The 23,061-nt window shown below is 37.2% G+C and overlaps 1 protein-coding gene across 11 annotated transcripts in view; it reads right to left on the reverse strand.

The window, feature by feature from the left end:
- C2CD3 (C2 domain containing 3 centriole elongation regulator) overlaps nt 1-23,061 on the reverse strand; it is a 146,983-nt gene that overhangs the window by 91,788 nt on the left and 32,134 nt on the right. For 9 of the 11 annotated variants that reach the window (XM_086678279.1, XM_086678277.1, XM_086678282.1 and 6 more), the window contains 6 exons: nt 16,690-16,837; nt 12,867-13,015; nt 11,604-11,810; nt 10,860-10,972; nt 4,731-4,849; nt 2,436-2,558 (listed from right to left, as the gene is read on the reverse strand). In XM_086678279.1, coding sequence (XP_086534405.1) covers nt 2,436-2,558; nt 4,731-4,849; nt 10,860-10,972; nt 11,604-11,810; nt 12,867-13,015; nt 16,690-16,837 — 859 coding nt within the window. Of the gene's footprint in view, nt 1-2,435; nt 2,559-4,730; nt 4,850-10,859; nt 10,973-11,603; nt 11,811-12,866; nt 13,016-16,689; nt 16,838-18,769; nt 18,939-23,061 lie in introns of all 11 variants that reach the window. The other 2 variants (XM_086678283.1, XM_086678284.1) reach the window with 1 other exon arrangement.

The raw sequence follows: 23,061 nt of genomic DNA on the forward strand, positions 1-23,061 counted from the left end.
GCTCTAGGCTCTCAGCTGTCAACACAGAACCTGACGTGGGTCTTGAACTCACTAACCATGAGATCATGACCTGAACTGAAGTCAGAAGCTTAACTGACTGAGCCATCCAGGTGCCCCTGGCTGTGATTTTAAAAGCTCACCAGGACAATAAGACAAAGCCATACTGAAGCTACACATTCAAATTCTGCTACCTAAGAAATCCTGCAGCTTCTTAATACAAGGAAAGAACCCTCTCTCCAACGAATTATATATCAGAATTCATTCCACCAGGCCACAAACTCAGTCACTTCTCTCCTTGTTCCCTGTCACTACTCTAGTCCAAGCCATCAATTATCTCTTTCCTGGACTAATTCAACAGTCTCCCTATTTTTCTTCTTGCCCCCCACAATCTATTGTCCACAGTTATCTTTTAAAAATGTAAATCAGGGGCACCTGGGTAGTTCAGTCGGTTAAGCTTCCGACTTCAGCTCAGGTCATGATTTCACGGTTTGTGGGTTTGAGCCCCACATCAGGCTCTGTGCTGACAGCAAGGAGCCTGCTTGAGATTCTCTCCCTCTCTCTCTGCCCCTCCCTGACTCACACTCTCTCAAAATAAATAAACTTTAAAAAAAAGTCAATCAGATGTTTTTCTCATACTTCAAAGTCCTTTCGTGGCTCTTATAATAAAATCTACACTCTTTATGCTTACCTACAAAACTCTGAATGATATGGCTACTGAGTGCCTGTCCAATCTTACTCTCTACCATTCTCCTTCTTGGCTCACTATTATATGGCAACATTCTTGCTTTACGGCCTTTGCCTGTGTTATTCCCTTTCTCTGGAATGATCTTTCCTCTGCTTTTTACTTGGTGGCCTCTTCTCCTTCATATCTTACCTAAAATGTTACTTTCTTAGAGAGACCTTCTCTGACCACCATTGTCTATTTCCTCCCAGGTATTCACTATTATATCATACTGTTTATTTTCTTCACAGTAATTCTGCTGCCCTATTTTTTTTTCAACATATGAAATTTATTGTCAAATGGGTTTCCATACAACACCCAGCGCTCATCCCAAAAGGTGCCCTCCTCAATACACATTACCCACCCCCCATCAACCCTCAGTTTGTTCTCAGTTTTTAAGAGTCTCTTATGCTTTGGCTCTCTCCCACTCTAACCTCTTTTTCTTTTTCCTTCCCCTCCCCCATGGGTTTCTGTTACGTTTCTCAGGATCCACATAAGAGTGAAAACATATGGTATCTGTCTTTCCCTGTATGGCTTATTTCACTTAGCATAACACTCTCCAGTTTCATCCATGTTGCTACAAAGGGCCATATTTCATTCTTTCTCATTGCCACGTAGTACTCCATTGTGTATATAAACCACAATTTCTTTATCCATTCATCAGTTGATGGACATTTAGGCTCTTTCCATAATTTGGCTATTGTTGAGAGTGCTGCTATAAACATTGGGGTACAAGTGCCCCTATGCATCAGTACTCCTGTGTCCCTTGGATAAATTCCTAGCAGTGCTATTGCTGGGTCATAGGGTAGGTCTATTTTTAATTTTTTGAGGAACCTCCACACTGTTTTCCAGAGTGGCTGCACCAATTTGCATTCCCACCAACAGTGCAAGAGGGTTCCCGTTTCTCCACATCCTCGCCAGCATCTATAGTCTCCTGATTTGTTCATTTTGGCCACTCTGACTGGCGTGAGGTGATATCTGAGTGTGGTTTTGATTTGTATTTCCCTGATGAGGAGCGACGTTGAGCATCTTTTCATGTGCCTGTTGGCCATCCGGATGTCTTCTTTAGAGAAGTGTCTATTCATGTTTTCTGCCCATTTCTTCGCTGGATTATTTGTTTTTCGGGTGTGGAGTTTGGTGAGCTCTTTATAGATTTTGGATACTAGCCCTTTGTCCAATATGTCATTTGCAAATATCTTTTCCCATTCCGTTGGTTGCCTTTTAGTTTTGTTGGTTGTTTCCTTTGCTGTGCAGAAGCTTTTTATCTTCATAAGGTCCCAGTAGTTCATTTTTGCTTTTAATTCCCTTGCCTTTGGGGATGTGTGAAGTAAGAAATTGCTGTGGCTGAGGTCAGAGAGGTCTTTTCCTGCTTTCTCCTCTAGGGTTTTGATGGTTTCCTGTCTCACATTCAGGTCCTTTATCCATTTTGAGTTTATTTTTGTGAATGGTGTGAGAAAGTGGTCTAGTTTCAATCTTCTGCATGTTGCTGTCCAGTTCTCCCAGCACTATTTGTTAAAAAGACTGTCTTTTTTCCATTGGATGGTTCTTTCCTGCTTTGACAAAAATTAGTTGGCCATACATTTGTGGGTCTACTTCTGGTCTGGTGCCCTATTTTAACAGAAGTGCAAGAGGAGAGGCCCTGATTTTCTTATTCATGCTAGCCAGTGATGGATGCTCTGTAAATACATGACTACCTGAATGTATATCTATGTACCTTAAGGGGGCCAAGTGGAGTCTGACCATTTTCCTGTCGCACTGGAAGCTGGTTACTGAAAGAAAGCAACTCAGACTGAATGACACTTCGTAAAGGCATTGATGCAGATCCAATGACTTCTGGCTGAGAGAAGGAAAGAAAAAATTCAGGTTAACTAAAGACAAGCCACGGGAGATTTTAACTGAAGTGACAACATAGGACAGCTTAGAAGAGAACCCATGCTTTATGAAGTAAATAGCTTAACTATTTGGCGAAGGCAACTTTAAGTGGGAATCTATATTCTGTCATATTTTGGTCCCCATTCTGGGTTTTATTACTTCTCCCTGGAAGATTATAGAGAGTTTCATAAGTCACCAAGAGTTTGGAAGATTATTTTTTTTTAAGAGTTAATGCTTTACAAAAAGTTTTCAACTTCACTAATAAAAATAAAAAAATAAAATTTAGATGATACAAATTTTTGCCATTAAGCTAGTAAAATTACAAAACTTAATATATCTCATGCTATCAAGGTTATGGAAAAACAGAGGCTATCGTGTGTGTGAAGCTGGGAATACAAACTGGCAACATACTTCTGGACTGCAAATTTGGCAATAAAAATATTCACTCTTTTTTTTTTAAAGTTTATTTATTTACTTATTTTGGGGGGAGGGAGGAGCAGAGAGAGAGGGAGAGAGAGAACCTCAGAGACTAATGTGGGGCTCAATCTCATGAACTGGGAGATCGTGACCTGAGCCAAAATCAAAAGTCAGACATGCTCAACCGACTGAACCACTCAGGTGCCCCTTAAATATTTACTCTTTTGGGGTGCCTGGGTGGCTAAGTCAGTTAAGTGTCTGACTTCAGCTCAGGTCATGATCTCACGGTTCGTGGGTTCAAGCCCCACATCAGGCTCTGTGGTGACAGCTCACAGCCCAGGGCCTGTTTCAGATTCTGTGTCTCCCTCTCTCTCTGCCCCTCCCCCACTCGCTCTCTGTCTCCCTCTGTCTCAAAAATAAGCATTAAAAAAAAAATTAAAAAATATACTCTTTAGCTTAGTAATTGCTTCTGGGAATTTATACTAAAGAAATAAGAAACACATAAAAAACTTACACACAAATATATCTTAAATATTTAAATGTCTTAAAAATTAACAATTAGAACTAGAGGTCCAATAATCAGGAATTATTAATTATAGACCATACTGCTATAATGCAATAATATGTAGCCATTAAAATGATGTTTACAAAAAGTCTGAAATAATATGACCAATATCTGTTTTGATGTTTGGTAAAATAGGGTATTAAGTTATATATAGTAAATCTTCAAATATTTATAAAGATAATGTTAAACTTTTTAAAAAGTAGGATAAACGCTGTATACAAAGTTATCCTAATACTGCCAAAGATTTACACATGTATTGTATTCATTTGGAAAAAGCAAAGGGAAAACAAATATTAACAATAGTTATTTCTTGGCGATGGGATTATAGACAATTTTTGCTTTTCAAAAATATTTTTTCAAGTTCTCTGCAAAACACATGTATAATTCTATTAGAAAGAAGTCATTAGCTAGATGATTCAATGTAAATATACTGAAATGTTTACAGAGGTTGTCTTGAGGTTGTAGAATTATCTTGTATTATTTATATCCTCTGAAAAAACAAAAAAACCTCAAGCTACATTCCTCATGCGATCCATACCAAAGAAGAGGTCAAAGATTAAAAAGGCTACTGTTTAACAAAAACTGTTCATGACATAGTTTATTGATTTATGTTGTGCCAACTGCAAGTGCATTTGATAAACTTGGAATAAGCTGGTCAAAACTGCTATCCACATTATATTTTCTTGGATCTCTACATATTCTGCCTGGAAATAGGAAATAGAGTCTTAAATTAAGGCTAATAACCTATATCAATCTAAGTAGTCACCTCTCTGTAAGCAGGGAATACAGTAAAAAGGTTAAGAACTTAGGATCTGAAGTCAGAAAACTTGAGATGGAGTTCTGCCTGACTTTGTCTTTTATTAGCTTGTGTGATCTTAGACAAGTTACTAAACTTCACTAAATCTCAGTTTGTCTGTAAAATAAAGATAATAATGTACCTAATTCACAGAGTTGTAATGATTAAATTTGATAGTGTGTTCGTGTAGTGCTTTTAGCATATCTGACTTATAACAAATAGTAAACAGAAATTAGAAATAAGTTATTAGTGCCGTTTGAGCCTGGAGAAATTCCTAGTTTATGTAGGAATATAATTTTAAGTATGCTCTAATTCCTTAGTATAAATGGTAAGGCAAAGGTTAAAAAGACTTGAGATACCTTTTTCTGTGGGGTTTTCTTTGTGTAAATTTGGAAAGTGAGGTTGGAATTCCACCAGTGTTCTATCATTGGGCCACCAAACTGTACTGGAAACACAGATCGCTGCTGGAATTTCACCACTGTAAGGAGAATCAAACACATAAGCACATGTCAGGCTACCAACTAGAGCCATCATCAATCCATGCTTTGACACCACCCACCCACCTCCTTTTTGATCTAACTAAAATCTCTTTCAGAAATCTAGTCCGTGTAATTTCCTAAAGGTGTTAGTGTTATAGGGATTTAAGGAGCAGATACAAAGAGAAAACCCTAGGTTTGACACATGGAAGATAAGCAGTGCTATGTTGCTCTAGTTTTGCTATGAGAAATTCATGTCAAGCACATGAGCACAGGATGCGAAAAAAAGAGATCTTCACTGGGTGTAAGGTAATATGGTTTATTGTTTTTAAAAGACAAGTTGGTAAGCAGTATAACAAAAGAAGGGGGTGGGCTGGAGGTGGGACAATGAGGGATAAATGAAGAGAACTGAATCAAAAAGTGTAACAACAAAAATGAGTTTAGCTTCTGGCTGAAGACTAGGGGAGGGGACTCCTACTATCATATTCACACAGGGTGCCAGGTACTGATGTTACTTGGCAGTGTTGTTAGGCAGGGTAAAGCTGTCTCTTAGATGGAAGGGAAGGGGTTTCTGCTGTAATAACAAGTGTAAATGGGATAATGTAGTATTTGAGTTTGTGCTCACTGCTATGGGGCTTTAACAGATTAAAAAAAAAAAAAAAAGGAATCTGGGATTAGAATCAAAGAATATAAGTTCCAGCTCCAGTTCTGTTACTTGCTAGTGACCACCTCAACCACAATTTACCACCTGTAAAATGATCTTCCTGTTCATTCACTTCTAACTCTTAAAATGGATGTGGAAAACCCTCACAAGGCCCAGTTACAGAGAGACTTGCTACCTCTGGTATTCATTCAAACTGCTCATTTTGGTCTACTGATCAATTTTATTCATCTTTGCCATCATTTTTTTAACTATTTTTTCTATGTTCTTAAAAACTTTTTAAAAATAAAACGTTTATTTTTTAACGTTTATTTATTATTTAGAAACAGAAAGAGGCAGAGCATGAGCATGGGAGGAGCAGAGAGAAGGGGGAGACACAGAATCTGAATTAGGCTCCAGGCTCTGAGCTGTCAGCACAGAGCCCGATGTGGGGCTCAAACTCACAAACCAAGAGATCACGACCTGAGCCGAAGTCGGAGGATTAACTGACTGAGCCACCCAGATGCCCCAAGAAAAAAAAATTTTTTTAAGTTATTTATTTTGAGAGAGAGTGCACACATGTGCGAGTTGGGGAGGGGAAGAGAGACAGAATCCCAAGCAGGCTCAGCACTGTCAGCACAGATCTCAGCACTATGATCCTAAGCCAAAATCAAAAGTCAGATGCTTGACCAACTGAGCCACTCAGGCGTCCCTCATCTTTGCCATCTTAATTCTTGACTCTGTATACTTCTCTTGGTACTCATAAACAGGATCTGGGTCTTCTAATCTGGATCCACACAGGAACTGTAAACAAAAGGTCTGGGCCCAGGAAACCCACACCCAAGAGACCAGTTTCCCCGATTTTCCTACCAGGAGAAGGGAAGTAAGACAACACCCATAGCTCATCAGTGTGCTGAAAGGACTGAGGTAATAGATGAAAAAGCACTGTGGATACCAAAAAGTCTTTTTTGTACAAACAAAACTATTTCATTCAGATTTTTCCTCACCATCTAGGTACATTTTTAGCACTATATTATCTTAACTGTTTCTAAAGCTTGTGTTTTTGTTTTTACCACCATAAAAAGCGAGTTAGGTAACAATGGAAAAAGAAATCACGTAAATAAATTGCTAAACAATGTCCCAGAGAAGTTATTTTTTAAGAGCTGGAAGGGTGGAAAATAAGAGTTGGAAGGTTATCTTGAAAATACCTAGTCCAATCCATGTTACTGTTAAGAGAGGCCCACAGATGAAAAAAGTGATTTGCCTAAGGTCATACGATTAGTGTGTGGTATAAACAGAACTAGAATTCTGTCTTCTAATTCCTGGCTTGATGCTTATTCCACACTTCCAATATGATCTTTTACAGAAGGACATGGGGAGAACTCAACTACCGTGGCCAACAATAATGATAGTAATAATTGAAAAGCAATACAGACTAAGAGCACAGAGCTTGGAATATAAAATATTCTAGGTTCAAATTCTAGTTCACCAATAAGCCAGTTGTATGATCTTAGACAAGATACTTGATTGTTGTTGTGTGTTTGTGTTTTAATTTATGAGTGAGACAGTTACAAAGGACTGAGTTTTTTTTTTTTTTTTTATGAAAATCAGTTAAATGGTTAATGTATATAAAACACTGAGTTGAATTCTTGGCATGTAGTTTAGTGCCTCATAAACGTGAGCTACTATTTGTTACATACTATTTTAGAGATTAATGCTTTTATATTCATTATCCCATTTGACTGTCTATCAATCCCTTGTGTCCTTGCTTTGCAGGTACTACATTAACTGAAACTCATGTGCCCTTGCTGTATCTCAATTTTATAGATGGGGAAACTGAAGCTCAGAAAAATTTTAAGAAAATCACCAGATGTGACACAGGTAGATGGAGATAGAAGCGAAGACCTGAGAAAATGATCCAACATTTTTCTCTGCATATAGGGGTTTGATAAGTTTTAAGCATATTAAAGCTCCTCAAACATACTTTCAACCAGCAGGATCAATTAGGCATTCCTGAATGCACTGAACAAACCTCCATAACAGCTTCTGTTGCTGTCAATAATTTAAGCGTTCAGCCAGAAGTAAACATATGAAAAATTTTAAATGCCCTAATTCTTCCTTTAAGGTGATGGGGAAAGTAACACCAACACATCCTAGTAAAAATATATTAAATTACTTTAAGTGCTGTTTTTAAGAGTAAATAAGTATTTTTAATGTTTGTGCTGGATATACTCACATCAAATGAGAAATGATGCATGTACAAAATTATTCTACTGAGGTACCGTTTTTAACAGTAAGATTGAAATAACTTAAATATTGATATATTAATCAAGGCATTTTTTTTTTTATGTTTATTTATTTTTGAGAGAGTGCAAGTGGGGGAGGTACAGAGAGAGAGACAGGACAAAGGATCCAAAGTGAGATCTGCGCTGACAGCAGAGAGCCTGATACAGGGCTCAAACCCACGAACCATGAGATTATGACCTGAGCTGAAGTCGGATGCTCAAGTGACTGAGCCACCCAGGTACCTCACAATAAAGGGTGTTTAAATTATGGCATATGCATACAATGGAATATTATGACTCAGAAAGGACTAATGAAAAAATTACTAAGATACACTGTTAAAGACAAGGTGCAGAACAGTGCATATAGTATGCTAATACTTGGGTAAAAATAGGAGGGCGAGAAAGGATAAACATATTTGCTTACATATGCATAAAATATCTTAGTAATAATATAAAATTTACAACACTGCCTACAAAGATTTTGAACCAAGTAAATGGATTATATCTAGTTAAAATAATAAATAGGGGCACCTGGATGGCTTAGCCAGTTAAGTGTCTGAGTCTCAATTTCAGTTTAGGTCATTATCTCATGATTCTTGAGTTCAAGCCCATGTTGGGCTCTGTGCTGACAGCCTGGAGCCTGCTTGGGGTTCGTTCGTTATCTCTCTCTCTCTCTCTCTCTCTCTCCCTCTCTCCCTCTCTCTCTGCCCCTCCCCTGCTCATGCTATCTTTCTCTTTCAAAATAAATAAACATTAAAAATAAATAAATGAAACAAAATAAAAATTTAAAAATCCAATGTTACCATGCCATATAGGAAAGTCACTTGAATGTATAGGAGAATTAGGATCATATCTCTTACTTCTCAAATTAGCTCCCAGAGAAAGAATTCCACACTGATGAACAGTTCATGGATTAAATTGAATAACCAAGGCAAAGATATTCACAAAATCTGTTAGAAAGTTATATAACTTTGGATGACAGGAACATAAATGTTTATTATAGTACCCCTTTAAGCCTTTTATTTTTTTGTAAAAATACTTAAAATAGAAAAAAAAAGACAATACCAAAAGTGCACGCAACAAAAGAAAAACTAAACTAGACTACAGCAAAATTTAAAACTTTTGTGCTATAAGTGATACTTTTTAGAAAGTGAAAGGACAGTCTGTTAATGGGAGAAGATATTTGAAAATCATAGCTCTCATAAGGGTCCTATATCCAGAATGTATAAAGAATTCTTCAACGTTTATTTATTTTTGGGACAGAGAGAGACAGAGCATGAACGGGGGAGGGGCAGAGAGAGAGGGAGACACAGAATCGGAAACAGGCTCCAGGCTCTGAGCCATCAGCCCAGAGCCTGACGCGGGGCTCGAACTCACGGACCGCGAGATCGTGACCTGGCTGAAGTCGGACGCTTAACCGACTGCGCCACCCAGGCGCCCCAGAATGTATAAAGAATTCTTACAACCCAGTAACAAAAACTTAAAAATGGCCAAAGGACTGCAACATTTCTCCAAGATATACAAATGGACAGTAAGCACATGAAAACATACTCAACATCATTAATCATAGGGTAATACAAATCAAAACCCCAGGCAAGGGCACCTGGGTGGCTCAGTCAGTTAAGTGTCTAACTCTTGATTTCAGCTCAGGTCATGTTCTCACAGTTCGTGGGATTGTGCCCTGCGTTGGGCTCTGTGTTGACAGCACAGAGTCTGCTTAGGATTCTTTCTCTCTCTCTTTCTCTCTCTCTCAAAATAAGTTTTTTGTTTTTTTTTTTTTTTAATTAAAAAAACCAACCAACCAAACAAACAAACCAAAACCCCACAGTGAGATAGTACTTCATAATCCCTAAAATGGTTAAAATAAAAAATAATGAAAGACAACAAGTTTTGGGGAAGATGTGGAGAACTGGAGCCCTCCACACATAGTTGCTGAGAATGTAAAATGGTGGAGCAGCTGTTGAAAACTGGCAGTTCTTCAAAAAGTTAAAACATACAGTTATCATATGACTCAGCAATTCCACTGTTAGGTATACACCCAAGGGAAATGAAAGCGTATGTCTACACAAAAACATGTACACTAATGTTCATAAGCATTATCCACAATAGCCAAAAAAGCAGAAACAACCCAAATGCCCATCAGCTGATGAATGGATAAACAAATGTGGTATAGCCATACAAGTAAATATTATATAGCCATAAAAAGAAGCAAAGTACTGAAACATGACATAACATAGAGCAAATTTGAAAATATCATGGTAAGTCAAAGAAGCCAGTTACAAAAATCACATATTGTATGAAATGCCCAGAGTAAAATCATAGACAAAAAATAGATTAGGGGTTGCTTAGTGCAGGTGTGGGTGGAGACAGGAAAATGAGGAATGAATGCTAATGAGTAAGGAATTTCTTTTGAAGTGATGAAAATGTTCTAAATTAGATCATGATGATTACATAACACTTCGAATATAATAAAAATGACTGAATTCTTCAGTGGGTTCAATGAACACTTCAAATAGTTAAACTGTATAGTATGTGATTGTATCTTGATAAAGCTGCTTTAAAAAGAAGAATAAAAGAGGGGTGCTTGGGTGGCTCAGTCAGTTAAGCATCCAACTTTGGCTCAGGTCATGATCTTGTGGTTCACGGGTTTGAGCCCTGTGTCAGGCTCTGTGCTGACAGCTCGGAGCCTGGAGCCTGCTTCTGATTCTGTGTCTTCCTCTCTCTCTGCCTCTCCCCTGTCTGCACTCTGTCTGTCTCTCTCTCTCTCCCTCAAAAATAAATAAACATTAAAAAAATTTTTTTAAATAAAAAATAGAAGAAAAATGGCAATAGTTGAACAAACATGCTCTAAGCATCAGGAGTTCTGCATTCTAGTCTCAGGTATGTTACTGACTTCCTGACTTGAATCAGAAGAGTCCTAGCACCTCTAGGCCAGTTTTCTCACTTATAAAATAAAGGAATTAGAGTAGATTCATCTCAAAATACTTTCTAAGATTCTACGGTACTATAAAAGTCAGATGAGTATTTAGGGATTGAAAAATTCTTCCACAGCCAAAATGTCTAAAGAGCAGAAAACCAGTCTCTTACTTCCATCTGTAATTTTACTGGAGGCAAGTCGAACGACCTCAGTGATCAAAGCTGTTTTTCCCAATCCACCTTTAGAAAAGCCCACAGGAAAGTGATATTCCACAAAGAAGGTGCTAAAAATCAAAACCAAAAAAGGTGATTAAAAAACATAAACCAAATAACAAACGTATTTACTGTCTGATCAATCCTACATATCTTTCAAGGTCCTATTTTCAGCACCTCAGATCCTCAGAGGCCCTATCTCTTCTCTTCAAAGCCTTCAACTAGTCCTTTCAGGCAGAACTTCCTGTGCTCCCATAGTTTGTGCTCTCTCTCTCTCTATTACTGACACATAATTGACGTATAACATTGTATTAGTTTCAGGCATATAGCATAATGATTTGACTTTTGTATATGTTGGAAAATGATCACCACAGTAAGTCTACAAATTTTCTACAGCACTTTAAATATAACACACCTATTTTGGCTCCTATATTCCTGTGTTATATAGATAGCCATTTAAATGTGTTTCTTTTCTGACTATAAAGTATGTAACAACAGAGTCAGGGTCTTAGTTGCCTTTATTCTCATGCTCACCTAATATCATGCCCAAAACCTAGTGAGGAATTTGTTATATTTTTGTTGACTGAATGATTCATATGAAAGCACTTTATAAATCATAAAATGTTATACAATTATTTATCATTATCATCAGATACACTTTGCAGAAATGTCAAATTTAGCTCTTCCATATTAGAGACGTACCGCTTTGTTGTTGCTGTCACATTAGGTGGTCTCCCAGAAAAGCTTTTTTTGCCAGAGGTCATCTGAGGACTATCTGGAGGGACCCTCATTGTTTCGATGATAATTCTGACGGAATGTGTTCTACCCAAAAGGGCCAGTCTATCCACACTTAGTGTCATCACTCGGGCATCTTCTGGAGTTTCTGATATCTGTTGTTCAACCAAATTTCTGCAAGGAGTTAATATAGACAGTGAAACAGATAGTCCGAGGCCCAACATGAAATAATCTAGTTTGATAGGCAAGAAAATGAAAGAAGAAGGGCAGCAAGTATCTTAATTCACAAGTTATTGAGGATTGAGAAATGACTTCAATCACCAGAATTCTGGTCCTAATCCACAGTGAAAGAAATTTCAAAAAATGTTAAAAAACATTCTTGTAATCCGGGCACCTGGGTGGCTCAGTTGGTTGAGCATCCGACTTCAGCTCAGGTCATGATCTCCCAGTTTGTGAATTTGAGCCCCACATCAGGCTCGCTGCTGTTAGCACAGAGCCTGCTTCAGATCCTGTCCCCTACTCTCTCTGCCCCTCTCCTGCTCACATTCTCTCTCTCAAAAAACAAAAACAAAAAAACATTCTTATAACCTAAAGGCTTGTCTCCACACAAGTATAAAAACTGATGTTACAGAATTAGATTTTCTACAAGGAATACAGACATTACTTCAGTTACCCACTACTTTAACATAACTACTATCATCACTTTAATGTACTCCTTTTCATTTTTCTTTACATATATTTTCCACATAAATGTAGTGTAGCACACATTTAACCCAGAATTCTGCTTTCTCCCTTACCCATTTTACTGTATCCATCTTTTCATATTATTACACTTAAAAAAATTTTTCTTTTGAGAGAGAGAGAGAGAGAGAGAGAGAGAGAGAGAGAGAGAGAGAGACAGCACAAGCAGGGAGGGGGCAGAGAGAGAGAAAGAGAGAGAGAATCCCAAGCAGACTCCACACTCAGCATGGAGCCCTATGTGGGCTCGAGCCCATGACCCTGGGATCATGATCTGAGCCAAAATCAAGAGTGGGGCACTCAACTGACTGAGCCACCTAGGCTCCCATATATTATTACACTTTTAAGGATAGTAATACTTAATGAATTATTGTAACTCACTTAACCAATATGATAGTGTTGGGGAAATACAAGTCACTTACTTTAAGACATCTTGTGAAAATAATCTGACTTTGCTTTTGCCTCTAGATAAACATTAATGGAGAGGCTCACCTATTTTTCTTCCCCGCTGCCCTCTTTTTCAACTTATCATTTGACTCCAGAACCTTGGGAGATATGGCAAGAGCTTCTGACTGGTTCATTTTTTTAGAAGAGACAATATCGTCTTCACTGAAGAAATCACTGATGCTGGTATCCGATTTCTATGGGGGAGAAGAAGCAAAAAGAGAGGCACTAAAAAAAAAAAAACTGGTAATGAAAACATTTCTCTAAAAGTAATCAAAATCTTCTCTGCACATATGTAAGTCTTTTAAAGAGATAACTAATGCCAGGGAGATAATCCCACATTTCTCTTGGTATTTAAAAATAACCTACAAGTTCAGTTCAAAGAAAATAAATGAAAACAGATTCTTCTTTCAAATTCTCAATAATATCATTACTTATTTACCGCCGACTATTCATCTAGTACCAAAGGCAGATTCCAAAGCCTGTATTTCTACCACAATTTGAGGCAAAATGGTACAATGTCATGTACCTATATGAATGCAAAGACTCAACCTTTTTTCACCACTCCATACTACTAGTAATTCATTCTACTCTTAATCTTGCTAAGATGAACTGTTTATTATATCACAAATTCTATTAATGGAGGAACCAGTTGCTAAGCCCCCTGTAATTAAATTTTATTTGGAGAAAAAGGAGCTACCACAATTTACTGATTAGCTCTATCACAAAATGCAAAATAAAGAGAGAAGACAATTTAAATTTAAAAAAAATTAAAAAAAATCCAAATTAACAAAAATTTTTTTTTGTTAATATAAATGCAGAATAGATCCAATGTCATTTTAAGTTTATCACCTCCACCTCACTTTTTTCAGCATCTCAGGGTGTATATTGTATTGACCTGTGACAAGGGTAACAATAGTTAAATAAGCATGATAAGAATGTCCTTCAAGGAAAAAGAACAACTTTTTCAAGAGGAAATTACAAAGCTTTTTATTCTTAGGTTTTTCTTTATTAAGTGCCAGCTTTTAAAAATGCTTATAGACAAGACATTCAAAATTTAAAAGTGTCTAACAGCCTGAAGGAAAAGAGAGTAAATATAAACTAGATTGTTTAAAAACTAAGAATTTTAGGAACCAAAAACACAGGTGAATAATGCTGAATTCTAAGCTGTGGATATTATTCACTATTAAGACCATCAAACACTGACCCTGGGGAAGGACATGAGCATTCTTACTCCTTTGTTTTTCCACTGCATTACTGGTTCACTCCTTTCCATCAACAAATCTTTTCTAAATTATTTTGTTCAAATAGCATGGGGATTACTTAGTGCCATTCATGCACTTATTTATTCACTAAGTACTGAGTACTCAAAATTCATCAAGCTTTTGTGTACTGGTAATACAAAAAAAATGCAGGTATGTTCTTGCTCATGAAGAACTGTCTCATATAACACGGGCTGTGATAGAGGTATGTGCAAGATCCTGTGGACATTCAGGTAATAAATTCTGTGTGGGGAAATCTAGGATGGTTTCTTCAGAGAGGTGATCAGTTATTTTCAAAGAATAAAGAGAAGTAACCAGATGTGTAGAAGCATTTCAACATTCAAAGGAGAAGGATCAGTATGAGCAAGAAATAGAGATAAAAAAAAAAAAAAAAAAGCTAGAATGTCTGAGGAGTGATGAGACAATCAGTGTGACTACAGGGTAAAGGGCAAAAGTGGGAAATGAGGTTAGGGAGGTAAGTCAAGATCAGATAATAATGCCATGCTTATGGCTTATGAGATGATGTGGTCTAGTGGGAAAAATACAGGCTTTTCCCCAGATAGACCAGGGTAAGAATTCTATTTCTGTCACTTAATTACTAGTAATTAACATCTCTAAGTGTTTATATCATGATAGGTAAAAGACAACACTATCTTATAGGGCTAGTAAAAGAAATAATGAATTTAAAACATTTGACACAGTACTCAAAAATAATAGATAACTTGTAAATTCCTCACCACATCAAAAATGTATAATAAAGGGGTGCCTGGGTGGCTCAGCTGGCTAAGTGTCCGACTCTTGATTTTGGTTCAGGTCATGATCTTGCAGTTTGTGAGTTCCTGCCTCAAGTTGGGCTCTGTGCTGAGCATGGAGCCTGCTAGGGATTCTCTCTCTCTCTCTCTCTCTCTCTCTCTCTCTCTCTCCTCTCTCTCTCTCTTCTCTCTCTCTCTCTCCCTCTCCCTCTCTCTCTGCCCCTCCCCCACTTGCTCTCTTTATCTTTCTCAAACCTTAAAAAATGTGTAATAAAGATAAATTCCCTTTCCTTCTTATCCCGTAAGTAACATAGCATCAGTGATGATTTTTAATATAAAAAGTCATGAAATCCTAATAATTTATAATGCCTTTGAAATCCATCTCTTCCTTTCCAGCCCCATTGCTGCCACTCTCTTTCAAGCTCTCCCTCTAATACACACCTCCAATAACCCAATGGTTTCCAGTCTGTGGTTTCCTGTTCGCTTCCACGTATTCTCCCCAAGTTAGCTCCCTACATTAACATTCCTAAACCACCATCTTGATCATGTCATTTCCTCCTCACCTGACATTCAAAGGCTGTCACAGAAAGCAATAGGCTAGCCTGCGTTATTGATGATGGCTTTCCCACAAAATTTCTCATCAATTCAAATTAGATCCCTTGCAATGCACAAATGTCTTCTCTAGACAGGTCATTCTTTCTATTCCCATTTCATATCTTTTCTCTACTTCTCTAGACACTATTTTGCAAGTCTCAGTTAAAACCCCCTAATCCGCATAATGTCCTTTCCTGAGAATCTCATGTTAAAGTTCTCCCTGTTTCCTCTGACCTTGGTAACTCTTGTCTTACCACTGAGCTGATATAAATTACCTTCTATTTTCAGTTATCTTTGACCTGGAGAAAAGAACAATCAGGAGTATGACAGCAATCTTCATAAATATAAATGTTTACTTATGGAACAGGGATTGGACTTATTACATATAGACTCTAAAAGAGGGCACATCAATGAACAGAACATATAGCTTGATATAACAAAGAACTTTGAAAATGCTAGAACTACCTGGAAAAGAGAATGTCTTATCTTTTTTAAAAACATTTATTTATTTTTGAGAGAGACAGAGCACACGTGGGTGAGGGGCAGAGAGGGAGGGAGACACAGAATCCAAAGCAGGCTCCAGATTCTGAGCTGTCAGCACAGAGTCCGATATGAGGCTCAAACCCACGATCCATGAGACCATGACCTGAGGTGAAGTCAGACGCTTAACTGACTGAGCCACCAGGCGCCCTGAGAATGTCATGTCTTAAGGGTCAGTAGAGGTATTTGACACCTGTGAGTAGAAGTGTTTCTGGAATATTTTGAAAAGATACCAGTTGAGGTTGGTTTTGAGGGTATGCCTGTATTAGCTCTTCCTTAGAAGAGGTCTAAGGAAGCCACATACTAAAACCATAGGCTTTGAACTCAGGTAAACTTGAATTTTAACCTTGGCTCTAACATGTGTCCTTGGACAAAATTCTTAAATCTGGTTGATTTTTTTTTTTTTAAGTAGGTTCCATGGGGCTTGAGATCAAGAGCCAGATGCTTAACTGACTGAGCCACCCAGGGCACCCCCATCTTTTTTTTTTTTAACTAAGCCCTATACGCAACACGGGGCTTGAACTCACAGCTCTGAGATCAAGAGTCGCATGCTCTACCAACTAAGCCAGCCAGTTGCCCCTAAATTCTTAACTTTACTAGGCCTGTCTCCTCATCTGTAAAATGAGATATGTAAAATGGATAGCTTTCTGTCTGGCAACATGCCTGCACCTAATAATATTATACTCATGTTCAATTCCCAAAGCAGCAGGTTTAATGACTTACAGGTACCGTGTAAAATAAGCTCTCCAAGAGACTCTGGTCATACTGAGGGTCATTCAGCTCACTGCTACAATACACATCACTCCCAGGAGATGGGGAATCTGGAGGAGAGCCTAGCCCATTCCAGTAATGACCTTGGGATAATTCAGCACTGTAGAGATAAGAAAAACAAAGCAGAAGAACTTTAAAAGAAGCTTCAGTTGAACTGTATTTTTTTAATGAAAAACTTTTAAGTTTTAAACATAGAAGAAATGTGTTAAGCAGAAGACTCACATTAAACAGAAGGACTATCTGATAAGGATTTTCATATTGTATTCCCCCTCCTCTGGGATGATAACAGCTAGTATTTAAAAAATACACTACTGACACTGATTGTGATCTCATTTATTTAACAAACATTTTTCTGGGCATCTATTATGTGCCAGGCAAGGTGTTTGTTAGGTCTTGAATGATACAGAGATGGCTAACTAACTTGCTGTATATTCTTGCACTGCTTATGACCTAATAGGGAGAAGAAGGTAAAGAAGCAACTATAATTTAATGAGTTAAATGCTTATGCTGTTTTTGTGAAGAATTCATCAATAAGCCTTTTTTCATTAAGCAAAAATATGTGTATTTTGGGTTAATTATGCAAGATTAATTCTATGTGTGATATAGAAATAAGTAAAACAGAAACCCTACTTACAAAAAGTTTGTAAATTAATAAGAAATATAAGCATACAAGTATGTATATATTTCATTTGTTTTTGTTTCTCGTATAGTAACTAGCACTGAATGAACATCTGTAAATGGATTTATTGAATTTACTTAAAAATTTTTTTTTAACGTTTATTTATTTTTTAGAGAGATAGAGTGTGAGTGGAGGAGGGGCAGAGAGAGAGGGAGCCAGAATCTGAAGCAGGCTCCAGGCTCTGAGCTATTAGCACAGAGCCCAATGCAGGGCTCGAATTTAGAAACTGTGGGGTCATGACCTGAGCCAAAGTCGGACGCTCAACTGACTGAGCCACCCAGGTAATGAACCGGTTATTAATAATAAAAGCAATAATATTTAGTAAATACTTAATATGTACCAGGTAACATGCTAAGCATTTGATTTATTATTAATTCTTTCAACTTTGCTTCCTATTCATGCTAGTTGCTATAATTTTACCCCTCCCTCCTTTTTTTTAAGTTTATTTAAGTCATCTCTACACTCAAAATGGGCCTCAAACTGAAGACCCCAACACCAAGATTCAAATGCTCTTCCAACTGAGCTAGACAGGTGCCCCATCCTCTTCTTTAATTTCCAAAAAAAAACAAAAACAAAAAACACACCAAACCAGCACATAATTACTACCTTCAAGTTAGATCATTTTCCTATAGTTCTTGGAACAAACAGAGGCTCAATAGATATCTGCTCCTTTCCTCACCTTTTTTTAATCTACAGCACGGTTTCTCAAACTTAGCACTACTGATATGATGGGTCAGATAATTCTTGGTCATTGGGAGCTGTTCTGTGCATTTTGGATCCCTGAACTCTACTCACCATATCTCTGTAGTACTCCCCCAGTTTTGATAATCCAAAATGTGTCCAGACATCACCAAATGTCTCAAGGGGCTGGAAGTAGGGGAGAATAGCTCCCCAGTTGAGAACCACTGATCTATAGTAATCTAATAATCTCTCTCAAAGGTGAGAACTCCCTAACTGCCAAAACCCAACTAACAACTTCCCAATCCACATGGCTTCTCTGTAGCACCAGAACACTGTTCCTTTTTGAAGTTCTACTTTTTGGTATCTTACATAGCAATCATTTACTGAGGTTCCCGTCACTCAGTTACTTGCTTTTTTCCCTCCTGCATCACACACCCTTAAAGTTAAGATCTCCACTGTTTAGAATGCAGTCCTCTCCTTTTAATACTTTTTTACAATTAACATTTCTTTGAATGTATTCTACTGTCTATGACCCATTAAACAGGCATGTTGGAGTGGTGAGAGCAGGCATCTTTTGTTTCTGATCTTACAGGAAAAGCATTCAGTGTTTCATTATTAACTATGATGTTGGTTGTGGGCTTGTTGTTCATGGCCTTTGTTATATTGACATACCTTGCTTCTATGCCCAGTTTGTTGAGAGGTTTCATCATGAATGGGTGTTGAATGTTGTCAAATGCTCTTTCTGCATTTACTGGGATGATCATATGATTTTCACCTTTCATTTTGTTAATACGGCATACCATATTTATTGATCTATGGATGTTGAACCATCCCCGTATCCCTGGAACAAATTCCACTTGATTATGCTGTATAATCCTTTTAATGTACTGTTGAATTCAATTTGCTATTTTGTCGAGAATTTTTGCAACTGTTCATCAGGGATATAAACCTATACTTTTATTTTCTTGTAGTATCCTTGTCTGGCTTTAGTATCAGAGTACTGCTAGCCTTGTAAAATGAGTTTGGATGTGCTCCCTCCTCTTCTGTGTTTTGGTAGAGTTTGAGAAGGATTGGTACTAGCTCTTTAAATATTTGGTAGAATTCATTAATGGGGCCATCTGGTTCTGGACATTTTTTTTCTTGGGAGGTTTTGGTTTACTCTAAGGTTAGATTTTGTTAATCTCCTTACTGTAATCAGTCTGTTCAAGTTTTCTGTTTCTTTATGATTCAGATTTGGTAGGTTGCATATTTCCAGAAATTTATCCATTTTTTTTTCAATTTTTATTTAAATTCTAGTTAGTTAACATATGGTGTAATATTGGTTTCAGGAGTAGAATTTAGTCATTCATGGGGCCCTGAGTGGCTCAGTCGGTTAAGTGTCTGATTTCAGCTCAGGTCATGATCTTGTGGTTCAAGCCCCGCGTCAGGCTCTGTGCTGACAGCTCAGAGCCTGGAACTTGCTTCAGATTTTGTGTCTCCCTCTCTCTCTCTGCATCCCCCTCTGCGCCCCCTCATGCTCTGTCTCTCAAAAATGAATAAAAACATTAAAAAAAAAAAGAATTTAGTGATTCATCACATATAACACCCAGTTCTCATCATAACAAGTACCTTTATTTTTTTTAAAAATATTGTTTAATGCTTATTTATTTTTGAGAGAGACAGAGCATGAGAGCAGGGGAGGGGCAGACAGAGAGGGAGAAATAGGATCCAAAGCAGACTCCAGACTCTTGAATTGTCAGCACAGACTCTGACATGGGGCTTGAACCCACAAACCACAAGACCATGACCTGAACTGAAGTCGGACATTTTATTAACTGAATGAGCTACCCAGGCACAAATGCCCTTCTTAATTAATACCCATAACCTGGAATTTACCCATTTCTTGTAGATCTTCCAATTTGTTGGCATATCGTTTTCATGGTAGTCTCTTATGATTGTATTTCTGTGTCATCAGTCATGAGGAATCATAAGGCATCAGTCTGCTACCAGTTCATGTATTCAAAAACCCCCCAGCTCTTAGTTTCATTGATCTTTTATATTGCCTTAGTAGTCTATTTCATATTCTACTCTGATCTTTGTTTGCTTCCCTCTGCTAACTTTGGGCTTAGATTGTTTTTTCTCTAGTTTTTTGAGGTATAAATTTAGTTATTTTATTTGAGACCTTTCTCATTTTTTATTTTATTTTTTAAAGTTTATTTATTTTGAAAGAGAGACAGAGAGAGTGCATGAATGCATTAATAGGGAAGAGGCAGAGAGAGTGGGAGAAAATCCCAAGCAAGCTTGGGATTGATCTCATGAACATGAGACTCAGGGCTTCATCTCAAGAAGCATGAGATCATGACCCAATCTGAAATCAAGAGTGAGAGACTCAACCAAATGAGCCACCCAGCCACCCTACTTTGTTTTTTAATGTACATGTTTATACAATAAACTTTCCTCTTAGATCTGCTTGTGTTTCCAATTTCCTGTCTCAAGTTACTTTGATTTCCCTTTTGATTTCTTTGACTCACTGGTTGTTCAGGAGCCTGTCATTTAAATTCCACATATTTGTAAATTTTCTAGTTTTCTTCTTGAGATTTTTAGTTTCATACTATTGTGGTCAGAAAAAATGCCTGATATTTTCATCTCTTTAAATATATTAAGAACTGTTCTGTGGCCCCATATATGATCACAGATAATGTTCCATGTGTGCTTGAAAAAAGTATGTATTTTGCAGCTGTTAGATGGAATGTTCTATATATGTGTATTAGTTCCATCTGGTCTGTGTCATTTAAGTCCAGTATTTCCTTATTGGTTTTCTGTCTGAATGATCTATCCATTGTGGAACATGTGGTATTAAAGTTCTCTGCTATTATTGTATTGCTGTTATTTATCCCTTCAGATTTACTCATATTTGCTTTACATATTGTTTCTTCATTTTCCTTGACTTCTTGTATTGAATTCTGTATATTACACAAAACAGTCACCTGCCTTTCCTACCCATTTCAATGGTATTTTCTCATTCATACAATATGTAGAAATTGCTCAGTCTCTGGATCTCTTTCAGAGGGAACTGCTCTGTGCGTAGCTTTACATTCAATGTGTCCATGGGAGAACAGGAGTTCAGAAGCCTCCTATGTCACCATCTTGGTCAATTCTCCGGAGTAGCTGATGTCATTCCAATTCTGATACTGTTTATATGACCTTTCTTTTTTTCTTTCTAGAAGTTTTTAAGATCGTCTCCTTTTACCCAGTATTTTGAAAATTCATGATTGTATATCTTGATGTGTCTTTCTTCAGACCTTATGCTAGATTCTTTTAAAAAAAAGTTTCATTTAGACATAATTCACATAACATATAATTCATTCATTTAAAGTGAGTTCAGTAGTTTTTAGTATATTTACAGATATGAACCATCACCACACTTTAAAAATATTTTCATCACCTCAAAGAGAAACTATGTATCCATTAGCTATTATGACTTACCCCCCATCATACCCAGCCCTAAAAAGCCCCTGAATCTACTTTTTGTTTCTCCAGATTTGTCTATTTTGTATGTTTCATATAAATGGACTCATAAAATATGTTCTCTTTTGTGACAACCTTCTTTCATTCAGCATGTTTTCAAGGTTCATCTAAGCTACAGTATGTTATCGGTACCTTATTCCATTTTCTGGCCAAATAATATTACAATTTATGAATATCCCACTTTTTTCTTCCCTATGTATCATCTCATGAACATTTTTAACTATTATGAATAATGCTGCTATGCAAATTCATGTACATGTTTTTGCATGGACTTATGTTTTCATTTCCCTTGGGTGTATACCTAGGAGCTGAATTGCTGGGTCAATGGTAACTCTACATGTTAACAGTTTGAGGAAGTGATTATTTTCCAAAGTAGCTATACCATTTTACACTGCTGTAAGCAGTGTATGAGGGTTCCCAATTCTCCACATCCTCACCAACACTATCTGACTTTTTGATTCTAGCCATCCCAGAGCATATGAATGGTATCTCACTGTGATTTTGATATGCATTTCTCTGACAACTAATGGTGTTGGCATCTTTTCTTGTGTATATTAGCCATTTCACCATCTTCTTTGGAGAAATTTCTATTAAGATCCTTTGCTCATATTTAAAAAAAGTGTTTTTTAATGTTTGTTTATTTTTGCGAGAGAGAGACAGACAGACAGACAAAAAGAGAGAGAGAAAGAGACCGACTGTGAGTCAAGGAGGGGCAGAGAGAGAGGGAGACACAGAAACTGAAGCAGGCTCCAGGCTCTGAGGTGTCAGAACAGAGCCTGACTCAGGGCTCGAAGCCATGGACTGTGAGATCATGACCTGAGCTGAAGTTGGATGCTTAACTTACTGAACCACCCAGGCACCCTGGGGAGGTGGGGGGGGGACATATTTTTAACTGAATGATTTGCCCTTTAATTATTAAGTTGTATGAGTTCTTTATATATTCTAGATATAAGTCCTTTATCAGATTTGAAAATATTTTCTCCATTTTGTCGTCTTTTCACTTTCTTAATAATGTTCTTTGAAGCACACTTTTAATTTTCATTAAGTCTGATTTATCTATTTTTTTGTTGCTTGATTTTGATGTCATATTGAAGAAACCTTTTCTGAATCCAAGGTCATAAAGATTTACCTCAATTTTTGTTAAGACCTTTATAGTTTTAGCTCTTCCATTTAGCTATTTCATCTATTTTGAGATTTTTTTTTAAAATATGGCTTGAGATAAAGGTCCAACTTCATTTTTTGGCATGTGGCTAGCCAGTTGTCCCAGTAGCATTTGTTGAAAAGAATATTTCCCACTGACTGAACATCCTGTTGAGTATTAGCTGACCATAAACCCAGGTTTATTTCTAAACTCATTTTTATTCCCTTGATTTATATATCTGCCCTAATGTCAGTACCAAACTGATTTGATTACTACTTCTTTGCACTAAGTTTTAAAATGAGAAGTAGTGTGAATC

This window comes from Puma concolor, chromosome D1 (assembly GCF_028749965.1).
Source record: "Puma concolor isolate L17-30 chromosome D1, mPumCon1.1.hap2, whole genome shotgun sequence".
NCBI lineage: Eukaryota > Metazoa > Chordata > Mammalia > Carnivora > Felidae > Puma > Puma concolor.